Source organism: Branchiostoma lanceolatum, chromosome 8 (genome assembly GCF_035083965.1).
Source record: "Branchiostoma lanceolatum isolate klBraLanc5 chromosome 8, klBraLanc5.hap2, whole genome shotgun sequence".
NCBI classification, from domain to species: domain Eukaryota; kingdom Metazoa; phylum Chordata; class Leptocardii; order Amphioxiformes; family Branchiostomatidae; genus Branchiostoma; species Branchiostoma lanceolatum.
This window is the reverse complement of record NC_089729.1, coordinates 7,787,043-7,809,617: the sequence shown is the minus strand read 5'-3', so window position 1 is coordinate 7,809,617 and position 22,575 is coordinate 7,787,043. Positions and strand designations below refer to the sequence as shown.

Below are 22,575 nucleotides of genomic sequence, written 5' to 3'. Positions count from 1 at the left end.
CTGGTGAGCATAAAATTCAGATTGACAAGGGATGTAGCCAGTCTTTAACCTTCTCCCTACTGCCTAACTCTGTAACCATTAGGGAATGGGGTGCCAAATGTGTGACCTGACAGTAATTTCCATCCTCAAGAAGTCTGTCCCATTTTAACTTAGAATTCCCTAAAAAATTCCACAAAATGAAAAAAATCTGCACCACCCCTGCTTCATTGCTTTGTTCCCTTGCACCCCCGTGCATTTTTTCTAGAAAACCCCCTGCAACAGCATGTATTGATATGCTACTAGCTAGATTGTACAAGACATGTATCAATGTCAGAGAAATGACAAGGACAAAGAAAATATATGAAACAGAAGTCGCAATAATGTTTTTATTTACAGAAACGTAAACATGAATTACAAATACATCCACACATTTGTACAGTCATGAATAAACAGTACTCAACTTTCATTTACAAGACCACGATTGGGTAGAAAGATCATCTTTGACAAATATTGGACTTTTCAAGTTCCAAACCAGTAACAGATGCTAAAATGCTACAAACGATATTATGAATTACTGGGTAAGAGACAGTTTTGTGGTTGAATAACATGCTTGGCTGAGTGGTACTAGGAAGTCTGCAATGTTGGGGTGTAGAGCGGAAACAATAGCCATCAGAGTACAGGACTGGACTAGTAGTGACATCTGTCTGTTGAATTGGACAATTTGAGCCTGATTAATGGTGCCCAGTCGAAAAACAGAATGGCTTTAATATTTACGTTTCCAGGTGAAGGTTTTGATTGTCTTTAATAATGAGAAAACCGTTCCTAATAGGCATGTTTAGTATTTTTGACTAGCCAACACTTGGGAAGCTGTCTTCCGACAACTGTAATGAATGCTGTTTGTGGTAGGAGAGGCACAAAGGAGTTACAAAATGTATTTCATGAAAGGCAACAGTAACATACATTTCCCTACATACAGAATCCACACATTTTACGCAAACTTTTAACTAATGTCAATTCTTTAGTGACTTTGGCCCTTTTTCCTGTAAGATCTTATCTAAACAAGTCGCAGCCGGATCCTTGCCAGCACTTTCAGACAACAGAAACTTTTATCTAAAACTGGTCAAAACTATACAATTAGGAGTACGAGATAATTGTTCAGCACAAATATTTTAGTCCATAGGAATACCTACCAATAATTATGTACAGTATAAAATATTCAATCACTCAGGACAAAATACTCTGTATTATTCACAAACATCTCATATACTGTAGAAAACCACATGATGTGATGGGCGGAAACATGGACAATTTATGTCACTTAATTATAAAACTTGCATGACCTGTATACTCAAAAGAATTAATCACAAGAGAAAAAGGTCTAATCAAGAGAAAGTGTTACAGTTCAAGTATCACCAGTTTACTAAAATGAGTGAAATCTACTCTGCCCATCATACATGAATGCACACTGTCTTCTCCTTTCACATGCCCAGCTTCAACATCTATCTACAATTTTCCCTTCCATGCATCTCCTTACCCTCCTAGCACCAGTAACACTTAAAGAGCATTAATGCCAACCCAATGGCAGTTTTATAGCTGTAGAGCAAAAACTTGTCAGCTCAACCATACAATTCCCTTTCCATCAATACCTGTATCCCCAATACAGAAGTCTACTCTTTAAACCCAAATGTGCATCAATCCAAATATTTCAGCCTGCAAGAATAACATAAGTTCTCAGTAGACACACTCATTCTAGTTAGAACTGGTGATGAGTTTTCAAATGGGAAACCTAACTAAAATAACCAACCGAACTTGTATGGGTTTCTGAATCAACTCCCTACCATGATGATTAAATGTTTCACCCTGTTTTACAGTAACATTTCTGGTCCAGCATTGATGTTTTTTTTAATGCTTCATAATGGAATTTGCCAATCATGCTGGCGAAACAAATCATGACTGTTGTCTTTTGGCAAATTTTGAGTCAGTTGATGTTTAACACAGAGAGCAAAGTATATCCCAAAGAGTACAAGTGCAGACATATGATATATAATTATGTTCTGTTAGGATCTTACATATCATCATAGCACTAGCACAATCAACTTCTTTATCAACAGTATAACGCTTACAAAAGAACTCATCTGAGCATCAAAAAGTGCAGCTTGACCAGAATTAAAGGAATTTTCATGACATTATCCTGCCAAGTTGTACACAACGACTGGCTTTATCACTGTTGTTGAATATGCCTGCACATTCTCATAGGGATTTACAGTTGTAGTGAGGACATTACAAGTATGATGGTTGGTGTGTCTTTTTCACTGTACTAGTACATACATGTACACACATACATACATGTACCCAAGAAGGAAATGTGGAAGTGCTATGGAATTGACCACTTTGTATCTTTTAGATACATGTATGTGTGCACTGAAGTGGTGAATATGAAAAGAGACTATCAACACTTATTCTGATACCATATTGCAAAGTGGAGAAGGTGGAATTGCATTTTGCCACTTTTTTCTGAATCGGAAAATAAACATTAGTTACATTCTATTATAAACAGAACTATATATTCCAAATATACCATTTTTCAAATAACATTCACAACAGCACACAAGTATAGTAACTTCAACAAGGAATTAGAAATAAATATAAGATATGAGATATCATACTTTACGCTTATAGCCGCATATCTTCCAGCCAATATGGAGACCATATAAAGTCCCATGATATTCCATTTTGTTACATTTAACAGGATAATGTTATGATTAACAAAATAAATACTTCAAAACTTATATGAACTCTGCAAAACATTTCCTTTCATCCGAAAATTCTGTATTAAACAAAATAGGGGGTAAATTTGGTCACATGGCCCGTTTGCACCTTTTCATTTTAAGTCAAGCTACATATACTCCAAACTGAAATGCTCCCCAAACATGCAAGTACTTAACTTGTTATTGGCATTTTCACATATATGCTTGGTCTACAATATACGACTTGTCAGCCATCTGGCTACCCTGATCAATATGGGGTATGACCACATCAGTGTTGATACATGCCAGATGGTGTTTTGGGTTGAACTAGTCATAAATGTCTATCTTTTCTGGCAAGAACAGTATGCTACCTATATATGCTTGGTGATGAACATAACCATGTAACATATTTGTTGTAAAATTTCCCTGAAATGGCTCTGAAAGGAAAGTGAAGACCTTTAAGGACAGCTGTTAGTGTGCTTATTTGAATATCTTGAACATCAAAATGCCAGATGGTTTTGTTCATTTTGACGCTAGTGTTATGAAGCAATGCTGCAATGGTTATTACCAACCCGTAGGCTCATGCAGGCTCACCCCACAAAACGGAAAATGTTTAACCTCCCTGCTGAATGGCACATTGACATTAGGGCATTGGAGAATTTACATCACCCAGATTAGGCAATATCTTTTACCATTATGATGGGAGCTCAGCTATTTCAATGGTGACTATTCTGGCAACCGATAGACGTTACGACCATCTGTGTCCATATTGAAAAGGTACAATGTAGGTAGGCATTTTGAAAGCAATACTTTGTCTGCTTGGTTGTATGTAGACCGTTAATAGCCACAGATCACCACTGAGTGTATTCTGCTGGAGGATATATTTTGAGGAATCAAATGACACTTGTTGTCAAGTCATGGAAGGAACTAACCCGGCATTTCAAGAAGAATATGGCTAGAAAGCTATTTGGTAGAAACGCTTAGTGTCAGTGACTGTGTCTTGGGTCACACTGTGATCTTCACCAGGCCCTGTGGATTGGGCGAGGACACCGATCCCCGGTTCAGTCGCTTGGCCCTGGAAGGAAAACATGAACTATGAATATAGAATTCCCTAGATGCTCCCATTGCCAGTCGACCACTGTCTAGCTTTACTGACTGAAAAACTTCATTTTTGGCAGAGGCTAAAAATCAATATTCCAATCTACATTTTACACAAATGCCAATAATTTTATGTAATTTGTAATTTGCCAGAGACAACTCTTTACAATGCATGAGATATGAAACCAATAAAGGGGTTCACAAATTAAAGTATACTTTTGTTATATGTCATAATGATCGTTTTTGTTTGATTTGTTAATTGATTTCATTCCATGCATTTAACAACACTGATGACAAGGGAGAAGCATTTGTTGAGTTGTTAGTTCAATCTGCTCTTATTTAGCCTCAACAAATAAAATTAGGTAAAGTGCAATCATCATTTAATGAAAAATTGTATTGTTTCTACATAACTTAAAAGGCAAAAGTAGAGTACATGCTACCGTTGCATATGTTAATGTCATAACAAAAGCATGATATTCCCTTACATGATATAAGCCATGCATACATAAAAGCTTTTAACCTTTGATCAAATTATAACATAGGAACTGAAAGTGTTGGCATGCATTATGACAGAAACACGGGAACACATAACAGAAACCAAGGACTTGCATGAATATGTTAAATTAATAAAAATGATAAATATGTGTACAGTGACAATATAACAATTGCAATATTACCATGCTTAAAAAACAAACTATTAGACCATAAGCTAACTTGTACTATACACTTCAGCTGCCAAGCTGTTTTATACACGTCGTAAAACATTTTTAACTTAGTAAACATATGGCAACGGATGTACATGTACATGACAATCAATGACGATTATCAACAGACAGAAACTACCGCTGACACTGAATTTTCCATGCACACTGGCAATAACTAACTGTATACGAGGTACATGTATACTTTCAACCATAGGTGGTCCAGCATATTTTGCTGCAAGTAAATTTAAAAAAAAACTAGAAAAACATGCGATCAGAACAAGATAAAGATAACATTAACAGAAAGACATTAAAGAAAACATGTCCATTCAGTAAGGGCTATTCCACTCTGTAAGTTGACAGGGACACAATTGACAGTGAATCTCAGAGTCAGCTCATAAAAGAGGACACTAAAATGGATGACAGGATAGAACAGAGGATGTAAAATTCAGTCAATGAGAGAGTCCTGACAAAATTTAAGTCCTTACAAAACCCTCTTACAACTAACCAAAATGAATTTGCGGAGAGGAGACTTGGGAGCTATAATAGGTTTGGATTCCAGGCTAGTTAAAACAGGCTGTTACAATGGAATAGCCCTGATGTGGTCCTGTTGGCAATATGAGGACCAACTGATAGCAAACACATAAAATGTACCTGCGAGCGCCAGCCTGACATGCAGAGCCGAATGCCTGGAGGATTTCCATGCATGTACGCTTGTGGGGGGAGAGAGGGGTTATGAGTAGTACTGCTAAGGGTTAATCACATAAGATGTTACACACAAACATGGGGAGGGGAACAGATTGATTCGGACCCTATTTGTTTTGATTTTGTACAAATGTATGATGGGTGAATGTTGTATGATCAGATTGAGACGCCTTGTATAGACGGGAAAATTAGGAGTCATAGGTTTAACAGGTAAGGATGAGGGGGTTTTCAGATTAAAATGTAGGATTGATGAAAAGTATGACTGAATACTGCAATAAGGAGGGTACTCGGTGCACTTAACAACTATAAACTTTCTCCTGTAGTTTTCCTGAATAGACTACAGGTACATGTAGGTTACACTTCCTGAGCACAACTACCAGTATGTTGCATTTGCTTTAGGTACAAACTAAAAACTTCTACACCACTTATTTTCCATCAGTACAATCACATATATGCTACTACAAAGAATATACCAGTATTCTATCTCTTCTATCATTCTAACTTATTCCAAGTCTGATGTGGAGTGGGAAGATTAATATGTTAACTTAACAGTTAAGTAGATTAGTTAGTAAGAGTTATGTACAGGAGTTAGTTCTATAGTTTTATTGTAGCCACAGAGAAGCAGACAAAAGGTTAAAGTGCCAGCACAGCTTCTAAAGGAAAACAGTGATCTGATTGCAGAGTTAGCAGTTACAGTGAAAGAGAAGTCAATTAAAGTTACAATAAGGGTAGGGTAGGAGGAAATATGACAGACCTACACATATCTACCATGTGTAGCATTAGTAGTTATGAAATTGGAACTATAACGAGAGGTGTGTTAGTAGGTTTTAGTGAATTGGTTGTGAGAAGCAACCAAGCCGAGTGGACTTTACCATGATTGTGTTAGTCCCAGAGTGGTCAAAGATCAGTCACTCTCAGCCGCCTTCAGAGATGAGCAAGAAGGAGATGGTATGATTGTGAATATGGGTCTTATAAGTTATATAGTGAGGTTAGAAATGTCTTGCAAGACATGGTAATTCCTTATGATGTGAACAAAATGTTTAGATTCTGTACTGGTCTATGTCAATGTGTTACTGGCCAGATATGGCTATAAAAAATGTTTAATACATGTACATTACATGCTTGCACACTTTGACATTTTGTAGGGGCAACAATATACAAGTACAAATGTAGCTATACAACACACAACTGGCAGCATAAGCAATTTTTTATTGACATGCTGCACAGCATGAAGGCTGCATGCAAGCGAAGTCAGTGACTTGAATCTATCAAGTCTGTGGCAACTGAATTTGTTGGAACAAGTTAGAACAAAGAGGGTAAAATTGAACAGACCATTGGCACTGTACATGGAGAAGCACATGTAAAGCAGCCAATAATGAGGGACACAATCACAACTGCATACAAAGCGATGCAACTTTCCTCAGTGTACTTACATGTTATGACCTTACAGCTCACCTCACTTCAATCCCCCTGCACTAAGGTTTCTATCCTTTCCTGCTATGCATCCACTGCTTTCTTGCCTAAATATATCACTACATTCTGGATCTGAGGACACTTATCTAGTTCCTTGATTATCAGATAAATCGTTTTTTCAGGAGGAAACTAATTTTCCCCATTCTATTTAGATACTAAGGTATCAAAATGGTTGCTAATGTATTACTAAATGTGTCTAAAATCTATATAGAGTTGCTAAGCTTGAAAAGTGCATACATTAGATATTATTGCCAGCATTTAACCTTTTTTTCATTCCTGACTTTGAATGGCAATTAGAATGTATTAAGTTTTATATTCATCTACACTACTGTCAAGACATAGAATTAAACTTCAGTGTTGTAAAAGCTACTGGACTTATAAATTTTACAGTTTTATTTTCAGCCATTATCAACCACAACTATAATATTTGTTGGGCATAATTACCACTAGTCTAATACAATTATGTATGACAGATACAATTCTTCAGATGATTTAATAACAACAGAAGAGCTTGTGTTATGTATGGTTATGTAGTAGTACATGTAAATTCTTTCCTTCATAAATGAATAGTAAGATTCTGATCAATGCAGGGTTTGATGGGTTTACAGTGAAAGGTAGGCAGCAACAGACAAATGCTGAGAAAAGATTACCTGTACTAAAGCATGTGCAGTCTTCAGATATATGTAAAATTTACACATCCATATCAGCTCTGTTGTACTGATATCATGATAAAGTTGATTGATAGCATAATGCCATACCAATGCGGTCACAAATTACAATGTATAGTTTGTTCAGATCTTCTTTGAAATAACATCCAAATTATACAGAGAACATGAACAATTTCATCTTACAAATTAACTTGCAATTTGAACAGCAAACCACCCGTCATAGTTTCAGCTGCCAGCTACAATTGGCAAAACTAAGAAAGAAACATGAGGTTGTAGTCTCAATAACATCATTCCAGTGCATCTAGCAACTGAAGGTGCCATGCATCAGAAGGTAAGGGAGGTGGAGACTGGACCTTTTTGTCAGGAGAGTCATGTTTGATGGTGTTTATAGCCTGAACGAGAGAGGTCTCACAGCAGGAAAGGACAGAACACAGAGGCAGGAGGATGTTGTCTGATGGCCGGGAGGGGCCAGCCGGCGGACTGTGGGGGCCAGACAACACCCAGCTCAGGGATTCCCACAGTCTTTCAACCAAAGCGTGGAGGTGGGGATTGTATGGAGCAAAATGTGCGCTATGGGCAGCAGGTATCTATCGTTTATGAAGACAGGATGGTGCATTTTGCTGTGCCATGCCCAAGTGAAAGGACAAACCAAACTAGAGGAAGATTTTTCAAAGGCAGTACTTGTGTTTCAAAGTTATAGAAGATACCTAACTCCATGACTTGCTGTTTGTGCCAATAGCCCCCCTCCCCTTTCCTTCTTTTGAATGACTGTGGAAAACTCTGACCATACAGAAAAGAAGAAAAACAGATACGGCAATAACTACATGTATAAGCATGTCTGAAGTGGTGGATGTTTTGGGAACACATGATTTCACAAGCATGACTGCATGGCATATATGACCAATAGCATCATCTGCAATGGCAATAGGAACTAGTAAACATTCTCTAATGCACAATTTCCCAACACCACCACCAAGTACATAGGTCTGAACTGACACCAGAGCAGTGCACTGCACTATGCTGACATTCAGGCTACTATAATTAGCAGAAAACAGGCTAGACAATCACCTGCAGTGTCTGCTGGGCTCTATAAAAACATTATGTTTCTTCTCCTGGAAAGTAAAGAACATAAAGACAGCTGAATTTGAGGAAGGTTTTGCCTCACTGAAATTTTTCAAAAGTCTCCAGAGTAGCTCAATTACACAAGCTCATACAAATTTACATCTGAAGGTAATGATGAAGAGAACAGATGGCATGTTCTTGGAACACAGTCAAATGTATGTACAGTAAGTTACAAATTCAAGGAAGGTTTTGCCTCACTGAAACTTTCAAGTCTCCAGAGTAGCTCAATTACACAAGCTCACACAAATTTACATCTGAAGGTAATAATGAAGAGAACAGATGGCATGTTCTTGGAACATAGATATGTACAGTAAGTTACAAATTCAAAATAGAACTAGCAACTTCAAGTTCATGCAATGAGAGCATGATAAGAATTTGAGAAGTATCACCTTAACCCAGCATGTTAGCACCTACTAGTGTCAGTTCAGACAAACCCCTTCACTATTCAAACAAAGCTGTGGATTGAAGAAGCCTCACCTTTTACAGTCACACTCTAGCCAATCCGTTTTTATAGTATTATGTATTTCTTAATGTAGCAGTTTTTGCATACAGCATACAACAAAATGATACAAGAAACTTGAAGTGACATGAAAATTTAGCCTCGTTATTCTATGAATGGTGGAAAATGACCAAAGTATGAAGTATCAAAGTTATAGTTTTCACTAATTCAAGAAACATTACAATTTCTATTGTTTGAATGCTTCATGAACATTGATATCATATGAACTTGACTGAGTACAACTCAAAGAGAGCATGAAATTTTGTACTCTAAAACTGTCTAGGATTGGCTGTAGAGAAAGGTGAGCCTACTACAATGTTGATTTGCTGCTATACATAGTGCTGCATACCTAAACTCATTTTTAGGTTCAGGTCCAGATTCAAGTCCAGAGGTTCAGGTCTGAACTTATAAGTCTGGACCTGAATCCATATATCATATACAGTCAGTAGTAAACACAAAATTTCAGTGATAAACACAAATACAGCATTGTTTTTGTCTTTTCCAACAGAAATTTCACAATTTAAAGAAGGTTTCAGATGCTTCCGAACAAAAAGGAGAATGTGAGAGATATTCTTTTGCAAGCGGACATTTCCAGACGTTTCGATTCTTTGGGACTTGAACCTAAACGTTAGGTCCAGTCTGATTCAAGTCCGGGGTTTAGGTATGCAGCACTACTGCTACATGTATATCTAAAACCAGCCTAGTCTGCTGCACAAATTGTCAGCTAACACGGCCAGAAAAGCTGCAGCCACCTTGCATGCCACCGCTACCAGCCACCGCCGACACCATGCCTCCTGCCACGTGCACTGAATCCTGCTCCTCTGGCCACCCCCCTTCACAAGTGTACTGGTCAAGTCTCAAACATTGCTGTCTGAGACTTTTGACTGTACCACTTTACAACAGGGGTGCATTGTATGGCTCAGGTTTCAGAAGAAGTCTTGGGAAAGCAGCACCACCACAAAACAGTATAGCCAGATGCCATCCACCACAACCAGTGACCGTATGATATAAAACTTGCCTGAGTGCAAACTGTGATTTGGCACGTGAGCATGCAAGCGTGCACGCCGAGGTAGATGGGTTGACTTGGCACAAGAATCTACCACTCAAAAATCTGGATCACATGTTCGAGTGGTGGAACATGCTGGCTTGGGAAGGACCAGGGGTTTGGCGAGGGGGTCTTTGTTACAGGGGACTGACTGGGAGGTTCCACTGACTGATCGTTAAGTACCAAGTTTTGGGGTCTTGGCTGGCCGGTTACTGGTGTGGTGGTGGTTGGTCCTGACCACTGCCTTGCTGTTCGTGGTGTGGCTGGACTTTCTGGGCTATGTTGCAAACAAAAAGAATTGTATACCTGACGTCTTTGACCTTTAATCAATTTGGAATTTCAGTAGAGATTTTGAGCTGGTAGAGAATGAATTGCATTAAAGTGACCTTGCGACACCTGCATTGGGGAAATTTGCCAGTAAATTTCAGAAGGACGTTTCCGCCTCTACGAGGTTTATAACATTTGGGGAGCGGACGCTTTGCTGCCACAGAGCTCCAACAGCAACCTCATGCAGCCAACAGCTTCTGTTTACAATAACAGTTTTGAATCATTTATGCAAACAGAAGGAACCCTATCACCAAAAATAGATCAAAAACAGTTCAATGAATCCTTGCTCTGAACCTTATACCCTTCACCCATGTGATCCAGGCTTGTGAGTGTTAAAAAAATGTGCCAGTGTTAGTACATGTTGCAAGCAGCAGCGAGCTACAGGCTAGACTTACCTGGGTGAATTTGGCCCTTTGCTACCACTACTCCTTCCTGGTTGTTCTTTCACAAAATTTCTACACGAGGCCAGCTTGGATTCCAGTGCCTGAGGGAAACAAAAATCAATATTCAGCAATTTTCAGAACTCTGTAAACTCAAAAACTGTCTTCTCACTGAGTTAACTTGTAACAATAAAGGTCAAAGCTTGAAATAGTATAGATGGTTCTATTGTACATCAATGTTGACTTACCCCCACTTTCCTGAGCAGGTCTCCTACGATGTTAAGAGCTGAAATGCGAGCGGACGGCGTGAGTGGTGTGCTACCTGAAGCCGCACCATTCATCTGGGAAAAGCTTCCTGTAGTGAAAAATAAATACATACAAAATGACCAAAAAGTAAGAAATTCAACTTGCATTTCTATATCTATTTTATGTATTCATTGCAATTCCATTTATTCCTAATGTCAGAGAAATCAGTGGAAATAAGTTCTAGCTTTGATTTTCTTTCTTGGGTACCAAAATGACCTAAAACCCTGGAACAAAACTCAACTCTCAACAATGTCTGTGACAATGTCATGTCTTCAACATGAGAAGGTTTTTTACAAATACATTGTACCTATCTATAGACAGACCCTATGGAAACTACTAGACACAAGGGGATACCTGAAAAAATCCCCATCATCATCAGGAGCTCCTATGAAGGGGTGACAGCTCACAGCGAACAACTTAATGATGCAATTCCATTTGTGGACGGAAGTGAGGCAAGGATGCTTGCAGTCACAAATTCTATTCTTTCTGGCCACAGACTGGACAGGAAGACATCCACAGCTGACAGAAACAGCGGACCCTCTGGAAACACATAGGACTTCCTGACGACCTAGACTTCTCCACTCTCAACAACACTTGCAGAAGACGGCTAACACAGTAGAAGAGAAAACTCAGACCTCAAGATCCACAAAGAAAAAATTTGAGAACTTCATTTACATGTGTTTAAGAAGTGACACAAAAAATAAGGTAGGACTGACGTTGATGTGAAAACATTAACAGGAAACACAAAAACAAGTTTCTACCAGCTGAAAAATCCTTGGAACTAACGCGAACACTTAAGTGTTCAACTCCATGATGAAGCTTGGTCTACTTTATTGTGCAGAGACATCCCCAAAAACGGCTAACACCGTCATACACAAAAAAATTCTAAGAATGTACTGGCCAAACACAACTAGCATGATGATCTATTCTACCACACCAGACAACAACCAGCGGGAGTAGAATTCCTGTGCAGGCCCTTGACATGGACTGGTTATACCTTTTACACTCAAGTAACTAACATCACCCTACAGGCCTTTACTAGGAACCTCCAGTGGAAGCAAAAGAGGGGAAGACCAGGAATACGTGGAAGCAAGACCTTGAAGCAGATGCAAGCTGGCTACACATGGAAGCAGCTCCAGAGGATGACCCAGAGTGGTACACAATGGAGGAATCTAGTCCATGGCCTATGACCATACTACTAGTACTATGACCAAGGCTTAGCAGTAGGTATAACTTCTGTAAACTAAATATTGAAACTTTCACTGTGGTTTTATTCTGCTGTGACATCTCCACCTTCATGTATATGTGTCCAATGTATGACTACTGTGCTACGAAAATGTTTCAACCACAATGTTTCAAAAGACAGTGAATAATCTATTTTTCCTCCTACCTTGAAACAAAACCAATGCAAAAGTAACTGAATTCACAGTAAGTAATTCTCTTTCTTAAATCCATTCCTAGCTTGCCTTGCTCGTTTTGTATGGCACCACAATTTCCAGTACCAACAATTTTTTTCCCTTTGTACCTTCACATTTCCTATAGCTACTTACATGCCCTACTAGCTTTTATCTTTCTGCAATGTATTGAACAAATTTGCCAAAATAAAACCAAATACATTGTATGGTCAGGCCGAGGGTAACATTACCTCTAAGTGGAGGCGGCGTGCCAACAGGAGGTGTTGTACTGACGCCCTTCTCCAACACTGCTCTGTTATCTGGCATACTGATAGGAGTCGGTCTGCTTCTCCTTTCTACTTTATCATTGTCTGGTTTCTCCTCATCCTTATCTTCACCCGCTTGGTCTTTACTGCTGGACAGTGGTGTTGGTCGTACGTTAAGCTCCAGCCTCAAGTCTGGAAGAGAGGAACAGATCACAGTTAGCAATCTTTTCACTTCTGTTCAGTTTTGGTTTACATTTCACACACTACTGTGATGACAACAGAGTCTAACTATGGGACTTAAAGCAAGTCTGGTCTAAGTAGTATAAACAAACTTTTGTGGGTCAGGGAATTTCTGCCCTTTGCCTCGTCGACAGCTGGACCTTATCTAAAAACAAACTTTCATCACTGTTAACAGCAACAATCTTGGAACCCAATTCTTACAACCAACAACCATGGTTGAAAGTATTTCTTCGGTCTGTGAAAGCAAAACAGCTTGACAGGGAAAACACTGAATGATCAACATCAATAGGCTTCTGGTAACTCCTTTAGAATATTTGCTATAGGCCTCACTTAGGTATGTGCATATTCTAATCAGCATTATGTTGAAATTGTCTGTTGTGACCAAACAAGAACATGCCACAGCTTGTAAGCAATCCCGAGAACAAAGACACAAACCTCTGGCTTCATCCTTTAGCCTTTGTATTGTCTCCATCAGCTGATCCTTCTCTTCAAGTTCACTTTCAAGAAAGGCATTTCTCTCAATTGCCTGAAATAAGACGGTAAAAACACTCTTGATTATTTTTGCTATTCACACATGCACACGGCCAACTTTTCACAACTAATAATATGACAGTATTGATTTTTCAGCCATTGACAATATCAGAGTTAGAGTTAGACAGACAAATGATCCCTTCTCGTGTAGATCAGTAGATGTACAAATTAGTTTTCAAAATCAATACGTCACAAAATACTTTCACTCATGTTGCATTTTGTCTAACAATGCCTTGAAACACTGCTAATCAAATACTACTGACACAGAAAATGGCAGCAGGAAATTGCAGAACCAATTAGTATGCATTCCGAGAATATGAAAGCTGTCCCATTTCATCTACAAGTATATTCTGCTCCAGGGCAAAATCCAAAATTGTTTACCTTCCGACAACACACAGTAGGAGGTCTGATCCTCTCATCAATAATAAATGAGCTTAGCATTGATTTTGTGCAACTCTGCATGGCAGAATCAATTTGCCCTGGCTGGCAAGCCCAACTTGGCAGCAAATTGAAAGGAAGCTGACAGGTGTAATATTTCACTGCAGTGCTCTTTGATGCTTAATTTGCTTTGGCAGGGTACCTTTTTTTGAAGCTGCAGGAACACTTTGCAAAGGTTACATATGAAGTATGTAAGCTTCATATATACTGTTGACCAGATTCAATAAAACTACATATCTTTATCTAAATGACAGGATATACTTGCACTACACGATACTTTAAATCATATGATTTAGATTTTTACACAAACTGTATTTTTCACAACAATACCATCAATCATAAGTAGTCATGATCAATTATTACATATACTCACCGAATTTAATCTTCCGTCGAATTCCTCTAGAGATACAACAGTTGCTCTTTTAGCTCTCTCCAGATCATCATTGATCTGTTCTAGCTCTCTAATGTATTTTGCCATTTCTTCCTTCATGCCCGTAGTCTGTGCCAGATCGTCCTGTAACTGTGTGATCTGCTGGTGGCTTTCTCTCTGACAGATTTCCAGCTTTTCCTGAGGACGAAAATTTCAGGATATGTCATTAAAAGAAAGGTAACAAAAAATGATGAGCTTTAGGTCATTTATACTAGTATCATTCTATTTCTAATGATGGGTGGTTAATCTGAGAAAAGAAAAGACTCTTGGAATGTTGTCCATTAAGATATTGATGCACCTCTATCAGATGTTTACCATTTTAATTTTTGCTATTTTCAGGATGAAAAGAAACCTTAGTGACCATTATCTTAAGATCTTGATAAAGTGACTTCAAGCATTTAATTTGAAAACAGTTGTGAACTTTCAGTGCTACTTAGCATTAATAAGTTACAATAAAATTATGGTTGTCAACTTCCATCCAGACTTTGCCTTACTAACTTATCCATTGTTAAAACACAGTTGTCATCCGAAATAATATGGAGCAAACAAGCTAACAGGGGGGCATGAAACTTATATATACACATTGCATCATGGCAAAGTGTATATATAACACCCAGCTCCTGAAAGCAAACATTACGTCACTTCCAAGGGGCGTGATCTTATTGGCTTTTAGCGCGGTTACACCTGTTTATCACCAGCAAATACGGCTATCTTTCAAAATTAGGACACTTCTGTGTCGAGGGACCTGATATCGACCTATAACCAAGAGCAGGCTTTTAGGTGTGACTCCAATTACTAGTTCATAGTATGCCTGCTACTGTATGAGTGATTTTGATGTTGAGTATGATGGGGGAGGGGAGGGGGGATTTCACAGTAGGCCACAATGTTGCTTTAGCCTCTGAAGATAAATGCAGCTACAGCTGCATGGGCATTATATCAACCTCAGGCCAGTTTGTGCGGAAATCTGTAGAAAATAGACCTTTATTCTTCGACTTGATTGTCTTGTAGGTCTAATTTGTTGGACACAAAAATTGCTTTTTAGCTACCACCTGCAAATATCATTGGAAACAAATTACCAAAGACAGACTTTCTACAATGGCAAAACTTCTGGTTTCAAAACATTTTGTCAATGGATAAGTGTTTCAAGGGGGTAAGAGTAGACAAAAAGTGTTTTTCCATGTCCACACAGCTGATGAATGACAACTGTATAAAATTTCATCAACACAATGGTGTTAAATAGACCGTGTCCATCATGTACCCCTAGTGCTTGAAATAGAGACAGCTACCTTTTTATGGAAAGCTATTGGGGTTAAACAGTATGTGGCTGACAGAGTTCTACATAATCAATCCTCTTAAAGACATTGGATATGAGCATGTTATGCTTCACAGATAGAGAATACACAGTTGCCTTTTATGTAAAAAAAGACAACCAACAGAAAGAGGCTATTACGTAATGACAACTGTTAGATGGCTGGCATTATCTGCACAGTATGTGTACATGTAATGTATCATCAAATATCACCAAACACAGTGAGAGATATCAATTGATTTCTGTTTTTAATAGGCTTCCAAAAAAGCATAGGAATAGATATAGCATAAGCCCAAACTGGTGAACACCACAAAATATTACCTTTAATGACTCCACTTCCATCTGAAGTCGTTGACATGAGTTCTGCAGGTCTCTGTTCTTTCCTTCCACCTGTTCCAGTTGAGCTTCCAGCTCAGCCTCCAGCTCTCTACTTTCTTCCTGGAATTCATCAAGTTCATCTCTGGCATCTTTCACACTGATGGAAAAGAAAGGACAAGTTTTAATACTTAGCCAAATAGCTTCTTTTGTATCTTATAACATCAAAGAAAGGTGTGCCATGTGACATACCATTTTCAAAGCTATATAAGTCTTCAAAACTGAAGTGATTTAGAAGGCATATCTGCAATGATTCTGTTTGATTTACTTACATATCTTATGATAAATCTCCTCTTTAAATAAATTGGATCAATCTAGCTTAAAATGTCCACTATCTTTGGCAGCTCAGCCTCACATGTTGCTACGGAGGTCAAACTAAATGTACAATGTACATGTATCTGGTGTATCATCTATTCGGATGGTGCTGGAGAATAAGGATAAGTTATGCCAAAACCTTTATCTCAAAACTCTTCAATTTTACGGTTGCATGCAGGTCATTAAGAGTAACTGTAACATTGCTGTTGTCCACATTCTCAATATACCTTTTAGATCATAACTCAGATGCTTTATATTCCTATACAAAATTGTAATAACTATAGAGCGTCTTTAGATATCAAGTCTTGAAGAATAGGCAAGATCAATTCAGAGTTACAGAACTAGTGTTACAGTGCATAGGACTACAGTCAAACCTGCCTATAGCGGTCACTCAAGGGACTGGCCAAAACTGGCCGCTAAGGACAGGTGGCCGCTATGGAGAAAATGTCGATTGACCACGAGTGACACATGTTTTCAGTACCCACTGAGATACATTTATTCACCGTACAGTAACACATGTAAACAGGTAAGGCACATTTTAGAAGTTCGATTGTTGTTCTTTTACTCCTAGATAGTTAAGAACAAAATACATGTTGCTCAGTTGTCACTTACTGTTCGTTTTCGACCGTTTTCAAACATAAAATCGTGGCGACAATATTCCTTAGTCTCTTGTTGTGTTGGTTCGGTTCCCGCGTGGCTTGTGTTGATCAGCATCTACCATTATGCTAATAGGGTACTCAGAAGAAGGTCGCTCTTTTGAGGGCTTTTTGTCTTTTCAGAAAATTGCAACAGCCCAAATTTTACATCATAGTGATATTATTCACATTCATTTTGAAGCTTTTGGTTTAGTAATTATCCTCAGTGATACTTTGCAGCAAAATAAATTTAGTATATTATACCTCCGTAACAGTGGTGTCTTCCGTTGACCTTTATGCTGCTACCTATCCAGTTTGTATCAGCGCCATTTTGAAAATTGCGCGAAACACGTTTTGAGCACAATTTGAAAGAATTCCCGGTGTAAACGGAAATTGGGCCGGCATTCAAACATTTCGCGAACTTACCGCATCAGGTACATGTGTGGGTTGTTTTTTCCAACAAGCTGCTGTAATATTTGTCCAGTCGAAATGCACAAAAATGATCAATTTTACCACGATGTACAAACGCAAGCCATGTGAAGAAAATTATACTGACTTCGCGTCAAACCATGGATTTTCTAACAAAGATAAAACATTCTTGTTTTCTTTATTATGATCCTATCAAGTTGAGTCCACATAAATTTGATAACTGCGTGAAAAAATGAAGATTTTGAACCCGCCGTGCGGTGGCGATGCGGCTTCTACCGGCGCGCCGTGACCGTTATCGGCAGTGTTACTGTACTCGCGGGACCGAAAATCGTCTGGCCGCGACCGCGTTGGACAGGTGGCCGCTATAGCCTAATTCTTAATGCTTATGTCAATGGGAAAAATCCAAGGGACCGGCAAAAAGTGACCACTATGGGCAGGTGGCCGCTATGCAAAGGTGACCGCTAATACAGGTTTGACTGTACTTGTTAAACCTCCTTTCTCTGGTGGGTGGCATTCTTCAACCTACATGATGGGTCACCTGATTTTAAGAAATGGCTTGAGGCAACCTTTTGTAACTGTTACCTGCAACATTTACACAGCAGGCTCTTGCCTCCCCTTCACAACTCAGGCCTCATAAGGTACTTGTTGAAGGATTGATTCAACTTAGGTTAATCAGTATGTACTAACTGTTAAAAGCATTTGTATACTTTTAAAGACTCTGGAATATAGCATTGTGCAATGGTGTTTATTGCCTGGTAAGGCCTGTGCTTAGGCATACAGCAGTTAGCAGCATTTTATTTTCACCTCTACCTCTGTGTAAAGCCCTAGGATGGACTTTATTTTCACCTCTACCTCTGTGTAAAGCCCTAGGATGGACTCTCAAAAGAATGTTGCAAACCAAGAAGCATTTTTCTTGTCAGACTAGCTCCTATTCTTGACATCAAACACTGAAAAACTGCCATTTGGCAGCAAGCAACTGACAGGTCATGACAAATTTGGCACTGGAAATAGTACTTTCCACCTTATGACTTGCAAATTTTTCTCCTGATAGGGCATTTTGACTGCATTAGGCTCATGTGCAGAATGTTAATGTGAGTGTGATAAACTGTAGAACTAGAAGAAAGATTGCTTTTCATATCACCGATAACATATCATGCTGTAAATAGAGAATGATTTTGCTGTAATGTACATCAACAAGTACAAGTAGGAATGTTTAAAACACATCACATGATTGTAGTTTGTACAGATGATATAGTTAAATTGATTACTGTGGTACACTTTTAACTCCCAAGTCACTGACCAAACAAAAAGGGTGTATACCTCTGTCTTACTAGTACTACGTAGTACTAGATTCTTAAGAGCTAGTGTCACTGGGATCATTTGCAATATGCTGAGCTTCACACATTTTTGTGTACACCATAGCGCAAAGGAACAAGGCTGCACTGAAATGTAACCAATGAGATAATGGTGATTTAAAAAGGTATGCCGCCCTGGGGAACTTCACCCTTTACACCAGCAAACTGGTCACATTAGCCACACATGCATGCATACCACCACCAAAACAGGTACATGCGAATGGTCAAACAGACTGTATGGTTTGGTACACAACAGCTTCAATTTCTATTTTTCAAAACACTTTAAACAATGGCTATATCTTTCATCCTCAAAGACAAGTGAATCTGTAAAACTAAAATAGATGTCTGAACTGTATAATTTTTCAATGTTTGTATGTTTGTGACGGTGAGTTGGGTTTATAGTATACTTCTGCGTCTGTCAGTGTGTGTGGTAGCCTACAATTAGAAACATACCCTCTCTAATTGTGTTTACCTCTCTGCAAGACTGCCACCAAGGTAGACTGTCTACTGTCTTGATGTGAATAATATATCATTGAGATGTGAGCTTTGACATCTACCTCTTAGGTGGGGACCCCCTAGGGTACTTGATCCTATCATGATGAGTTCACCGCCTCTACCCTTATAATTTGACCTCTTTTATCATAATGTTTTAAGCCCCCCTCACTCCCCAATTAACAATCTTATCCATTTTGAAAGCCTGCCCTTCTGTGCATTACCGAGGACCGAGAACTGTGCACTGTCACTGTCAGGACCGAGACAGAGACTCAATTCCAAGTCTAAATTGTGAGGAATTAGGAAAAGGCAAGCGCCACTATAAAGTGCCTTACCAAACATTTGGCATTCCACATCTGCACTTGGTTTATTATGGAATGGTGATTGACAGCACTCCAAACATTAACATGTGGCAGAGCCTGCATGTAGGGAGAATGTCAACAGCAGACTTTAAATTCAGTACAGGGTGCAAGCCACTACTTGTTTATACCGTATTGTCACTCGTCCGAAACTAGTAAACATAACTCAGTCAGATCTCTTGTTTAGACTGCTGATTTTGACACCACAACATTGTACCAATTGTAGGATAGATCCACTGCTACTAGATGTATGTTGACCATATCACCAGTAACCAGTCTTTCTAGGGAAGGATACTGGGATGAACACTTATGAACAAAGTCACTTAGGAGTTTCTTGTGCAATCCATACATGTAGTAGCAGTTTTTTGTGTCTTTGGAATTTGGTGTGAGCAAGATATAACTCTTGTTTAAACAGCATAAGTTTACCTGGAAACCTGGATAAGGTGTGACGTACTTCTAGATTTGCACAAGATTCTGTGGATAGCTACTGAATAGTAGTAATTATTGATTATGTATACCGGCATGCTGTCTCTTGGCTGACCTGTCCAAATATTACATGACAAGCTTATTATATCAAAAGCATGGAAAAGCCTTGACATGGAGAAAGTCCTTGACAGTTTGCAATTAATACATGTGACTACTGGTCAGGCCTATCCAATTTCACAGTTGATCTAAATCTTCCAGATGTAAATGATAAAAATGTTGTTATCCTGGTAACAACAATGGATTAATGACTAAATCTGAATGTTTATGATTCTATACACAGTAGACAGCATTAAATTCTTGTATATGTACTATCAATAATCAGTCGTTAAATTTATAATGAACTTTAAACACTGGCATTAACTTGCAACATTTGATGATACTGATCTACATGTAGTGTACTACACATAGAAAAAGGTTACTAAAATACTAGGCAATGGTTTAATCATTTGTCAGATCTGTAGTGTCTGACTCTGAGTCTGAGTATTGCGCTAATCGGTAATCCATTCTACAGTTAGCCTGAAGCTATTGACATGCAGGATGATCCTGTCAATAGTGGAAGAATTCGCCAAAAAAATTGAATCTAGAAATGTTGTCTTGTTAATAACAGACATTCCTGCACGATGGACAGAAAAAATCCTGTCAATGGTAGTAAATTTATTATCCTGTCGACAGTACACATTTTCCAGTATTGACAGGATCGACCCGTGTCAACAGACTGAACAGTGCAATTTTTTCTACTGCTGACAGGGTCCTCCTGTCAACAGTGTACATTTTTCTACTGTTGACAGGATCATCCTGTCAATAGCCACTTCCCTAGATATTATGTACTCCTCATGGTAAATACCAGTAGTCTTGGCCTATGATGTCCATGTTTGGGTTTTGTTTTCATCAGTGACAAATACTTTGTCTCAGTGCTGCCCATGAAAGCATTGCAGGTCAACAACAAGGTCTAAATTGTAATCAACAATGCAACGGAGAAGGAAATTATAGTAAGGAAGTTTATATACATGTATCAAATCTACACAACTGTAAGACTTCCTCTTTTGTCTGACAATCCTGACACTCTATTGTCTCTAGTTTCCATAATCTCAAATCACTATTTTCGTCTGAGTGATCAAACTAAATAGATATACAGCAGTTTCACACCAGTTGAAAGCAGTTATTCACACCACTTCCCACACTATGGCACTAGCTGATAATGAGGTCTTACTTGATTACCATCATAAGAAGGAAGGCGCAATTAAATGTATTCATACCTACATTACAGGTGTTGTTACTATGTTTACCTGCGTCACTAAAAAGTCGTCTGCATGACAAAAAAAAATTGACATCTCCCAAGTCTGTTACTTTGCTGTCTTTCATCGTGTTTCAGACGATCTTTGTCCTGGTTGAAATCAAAATCTGAGCTACCACATATTTGGACGGGAAGCTTGGAATGTTTTTGCAGGGTTAGTTGAGGCGACTTTTAATCGTGATGTCATGTCGTTACGCCTCGTGATGAGAGATTTTTTTAAAGTGTCCCACCCCCCACCCACCTCTACAACGTCAAAACTTCGACAAGTAGAGCAGCCAAACAGCAAAATAGAATCCCAGAAGGAAGACAGTTCCTCTAAAACGTACCCCAGACGTGATATGTACAAAAAGACAAGCGTTCCCAAGTTACCTTTGTCTTAATTCCAACGCAAGGCCTTTCCAGTACTTGATCTCTTCCTCCGGACTAGAGAAAGTCGGTGCCTCCTCGTCGTCCATGATTTCCACGAGAAGGAATAAACGTCTTAGGACGTTCAAATGTCAGTCGATTGCCTCAGAATAGCTTCAAGAATACTTCCCCTTCTACTTGGACGGCAAAAACAGTGCGTCACGAACTTCCTGTAGAATCGCCGGCCGGCCAAATTTTCAAAGTCTGAAAATTCAAACGCCCTTCGCCACAGCCAAACCTCCGGTTCCCCTTCCTGGTTTCCACGCCTGTTCACTCATGTATCCCCTCGCAACTTGGTGACGTGTGTGTTGAAATTCTTTACACAGATTGACTCAGTTTATGGGAAAACACAAACTTCCGAAGGCTTATATCATTTATAAGACCCGGTAAGGATAAATCTATGTCAATGTTGCGCATTAGTGTTGACATTACTCAAATGGTGTAATGAACTATTTCGGGACAACTCCGACGGTTTATCATGATATCATTACGCCCCCCTCCCGACCCAACATGACCTGCCGCAAGAGAGACTACTCCTCTATTTTACGACATCAGTTGACAACTGTTAACAGATAGATGCAGAAAAGTTAATAATTTCGTCCACTGCAACAAATATCTGAAAATATGAAAAGAAAATTATTACTCTGACGGCGACAAAAGCTGTGGCTGAATAACGTGGCTACCAGGATATCCTGTGAGATTGAATAATTTGCTATTGAAAGAAGGAGGTCATTCCCACACTTTATGATTGCATTTCATATAGAACTTCCTT

At 38.9% G+C, this 22,575-nt stretch overlaps 1 protein-coding gene across 11 annotated transcripts; it reads right to left on the bottom strand.

Moving 5' to 3' along the window:
• Window positions 1-351: 351 nt before the first annotated feature.
• LOC136440936 (nuclear distribution protein nudE-like 1) lies at window positions 352-22,254 on the bottom strand. 11 transcript variants are annotated; one of them, XM_066437124.1, is made up of 11 exons: window positions 21,768-22,254; window positions 15,980-16,133; window positions 14,293-14,487; window positions 13,386-13,476; window positions 12,696-12,902; window positions 10,993-11,099; window positions 10,760-10,848; window positions 10,221-10,314; window positions 8,440-8,483; window positions 5,180-5,238; window positions 352-3,801 (listed from the first exon to the last, which is right to left on the bottom strand). In XM_066437124.1, exons 1-11 carry the CDS (start codon window positions 21,851-21,853, stop codon window positions 3,788-3,790), a joined length of 1,140 nt encoding a protein of 379 aa, XP_066293221.1. In that variant the 5' UTR covers window positions 21,854-22,254; the 3' UTR covers window positions 352-3,787. The 11 variants fall into 11 exon arrangements, 9 of the variants coding, with proteins under 9 accessions (XP_066293221.1, XP_066293222.1, XP_066293220.1 ...); XM_066437125.1 differs by lacking the exon at window positions 5,180-5,238 and having other exon boundaries at window positions 21,768-22,253; XR_010756732.1 differs by lacking the exons at window positions 352-3,801; window positions 8,440-8,483; window positions 10,221-10,314 and adding exons at window positions 6,103-6,152; window positions 6,664-7,851 and having other exon boundaries at window positions 5,190-5,238; window positions 21,768-22,253.
• Between the last annotated feature and the right edge of the window lie 321 nt (window positions 22,255-22,575).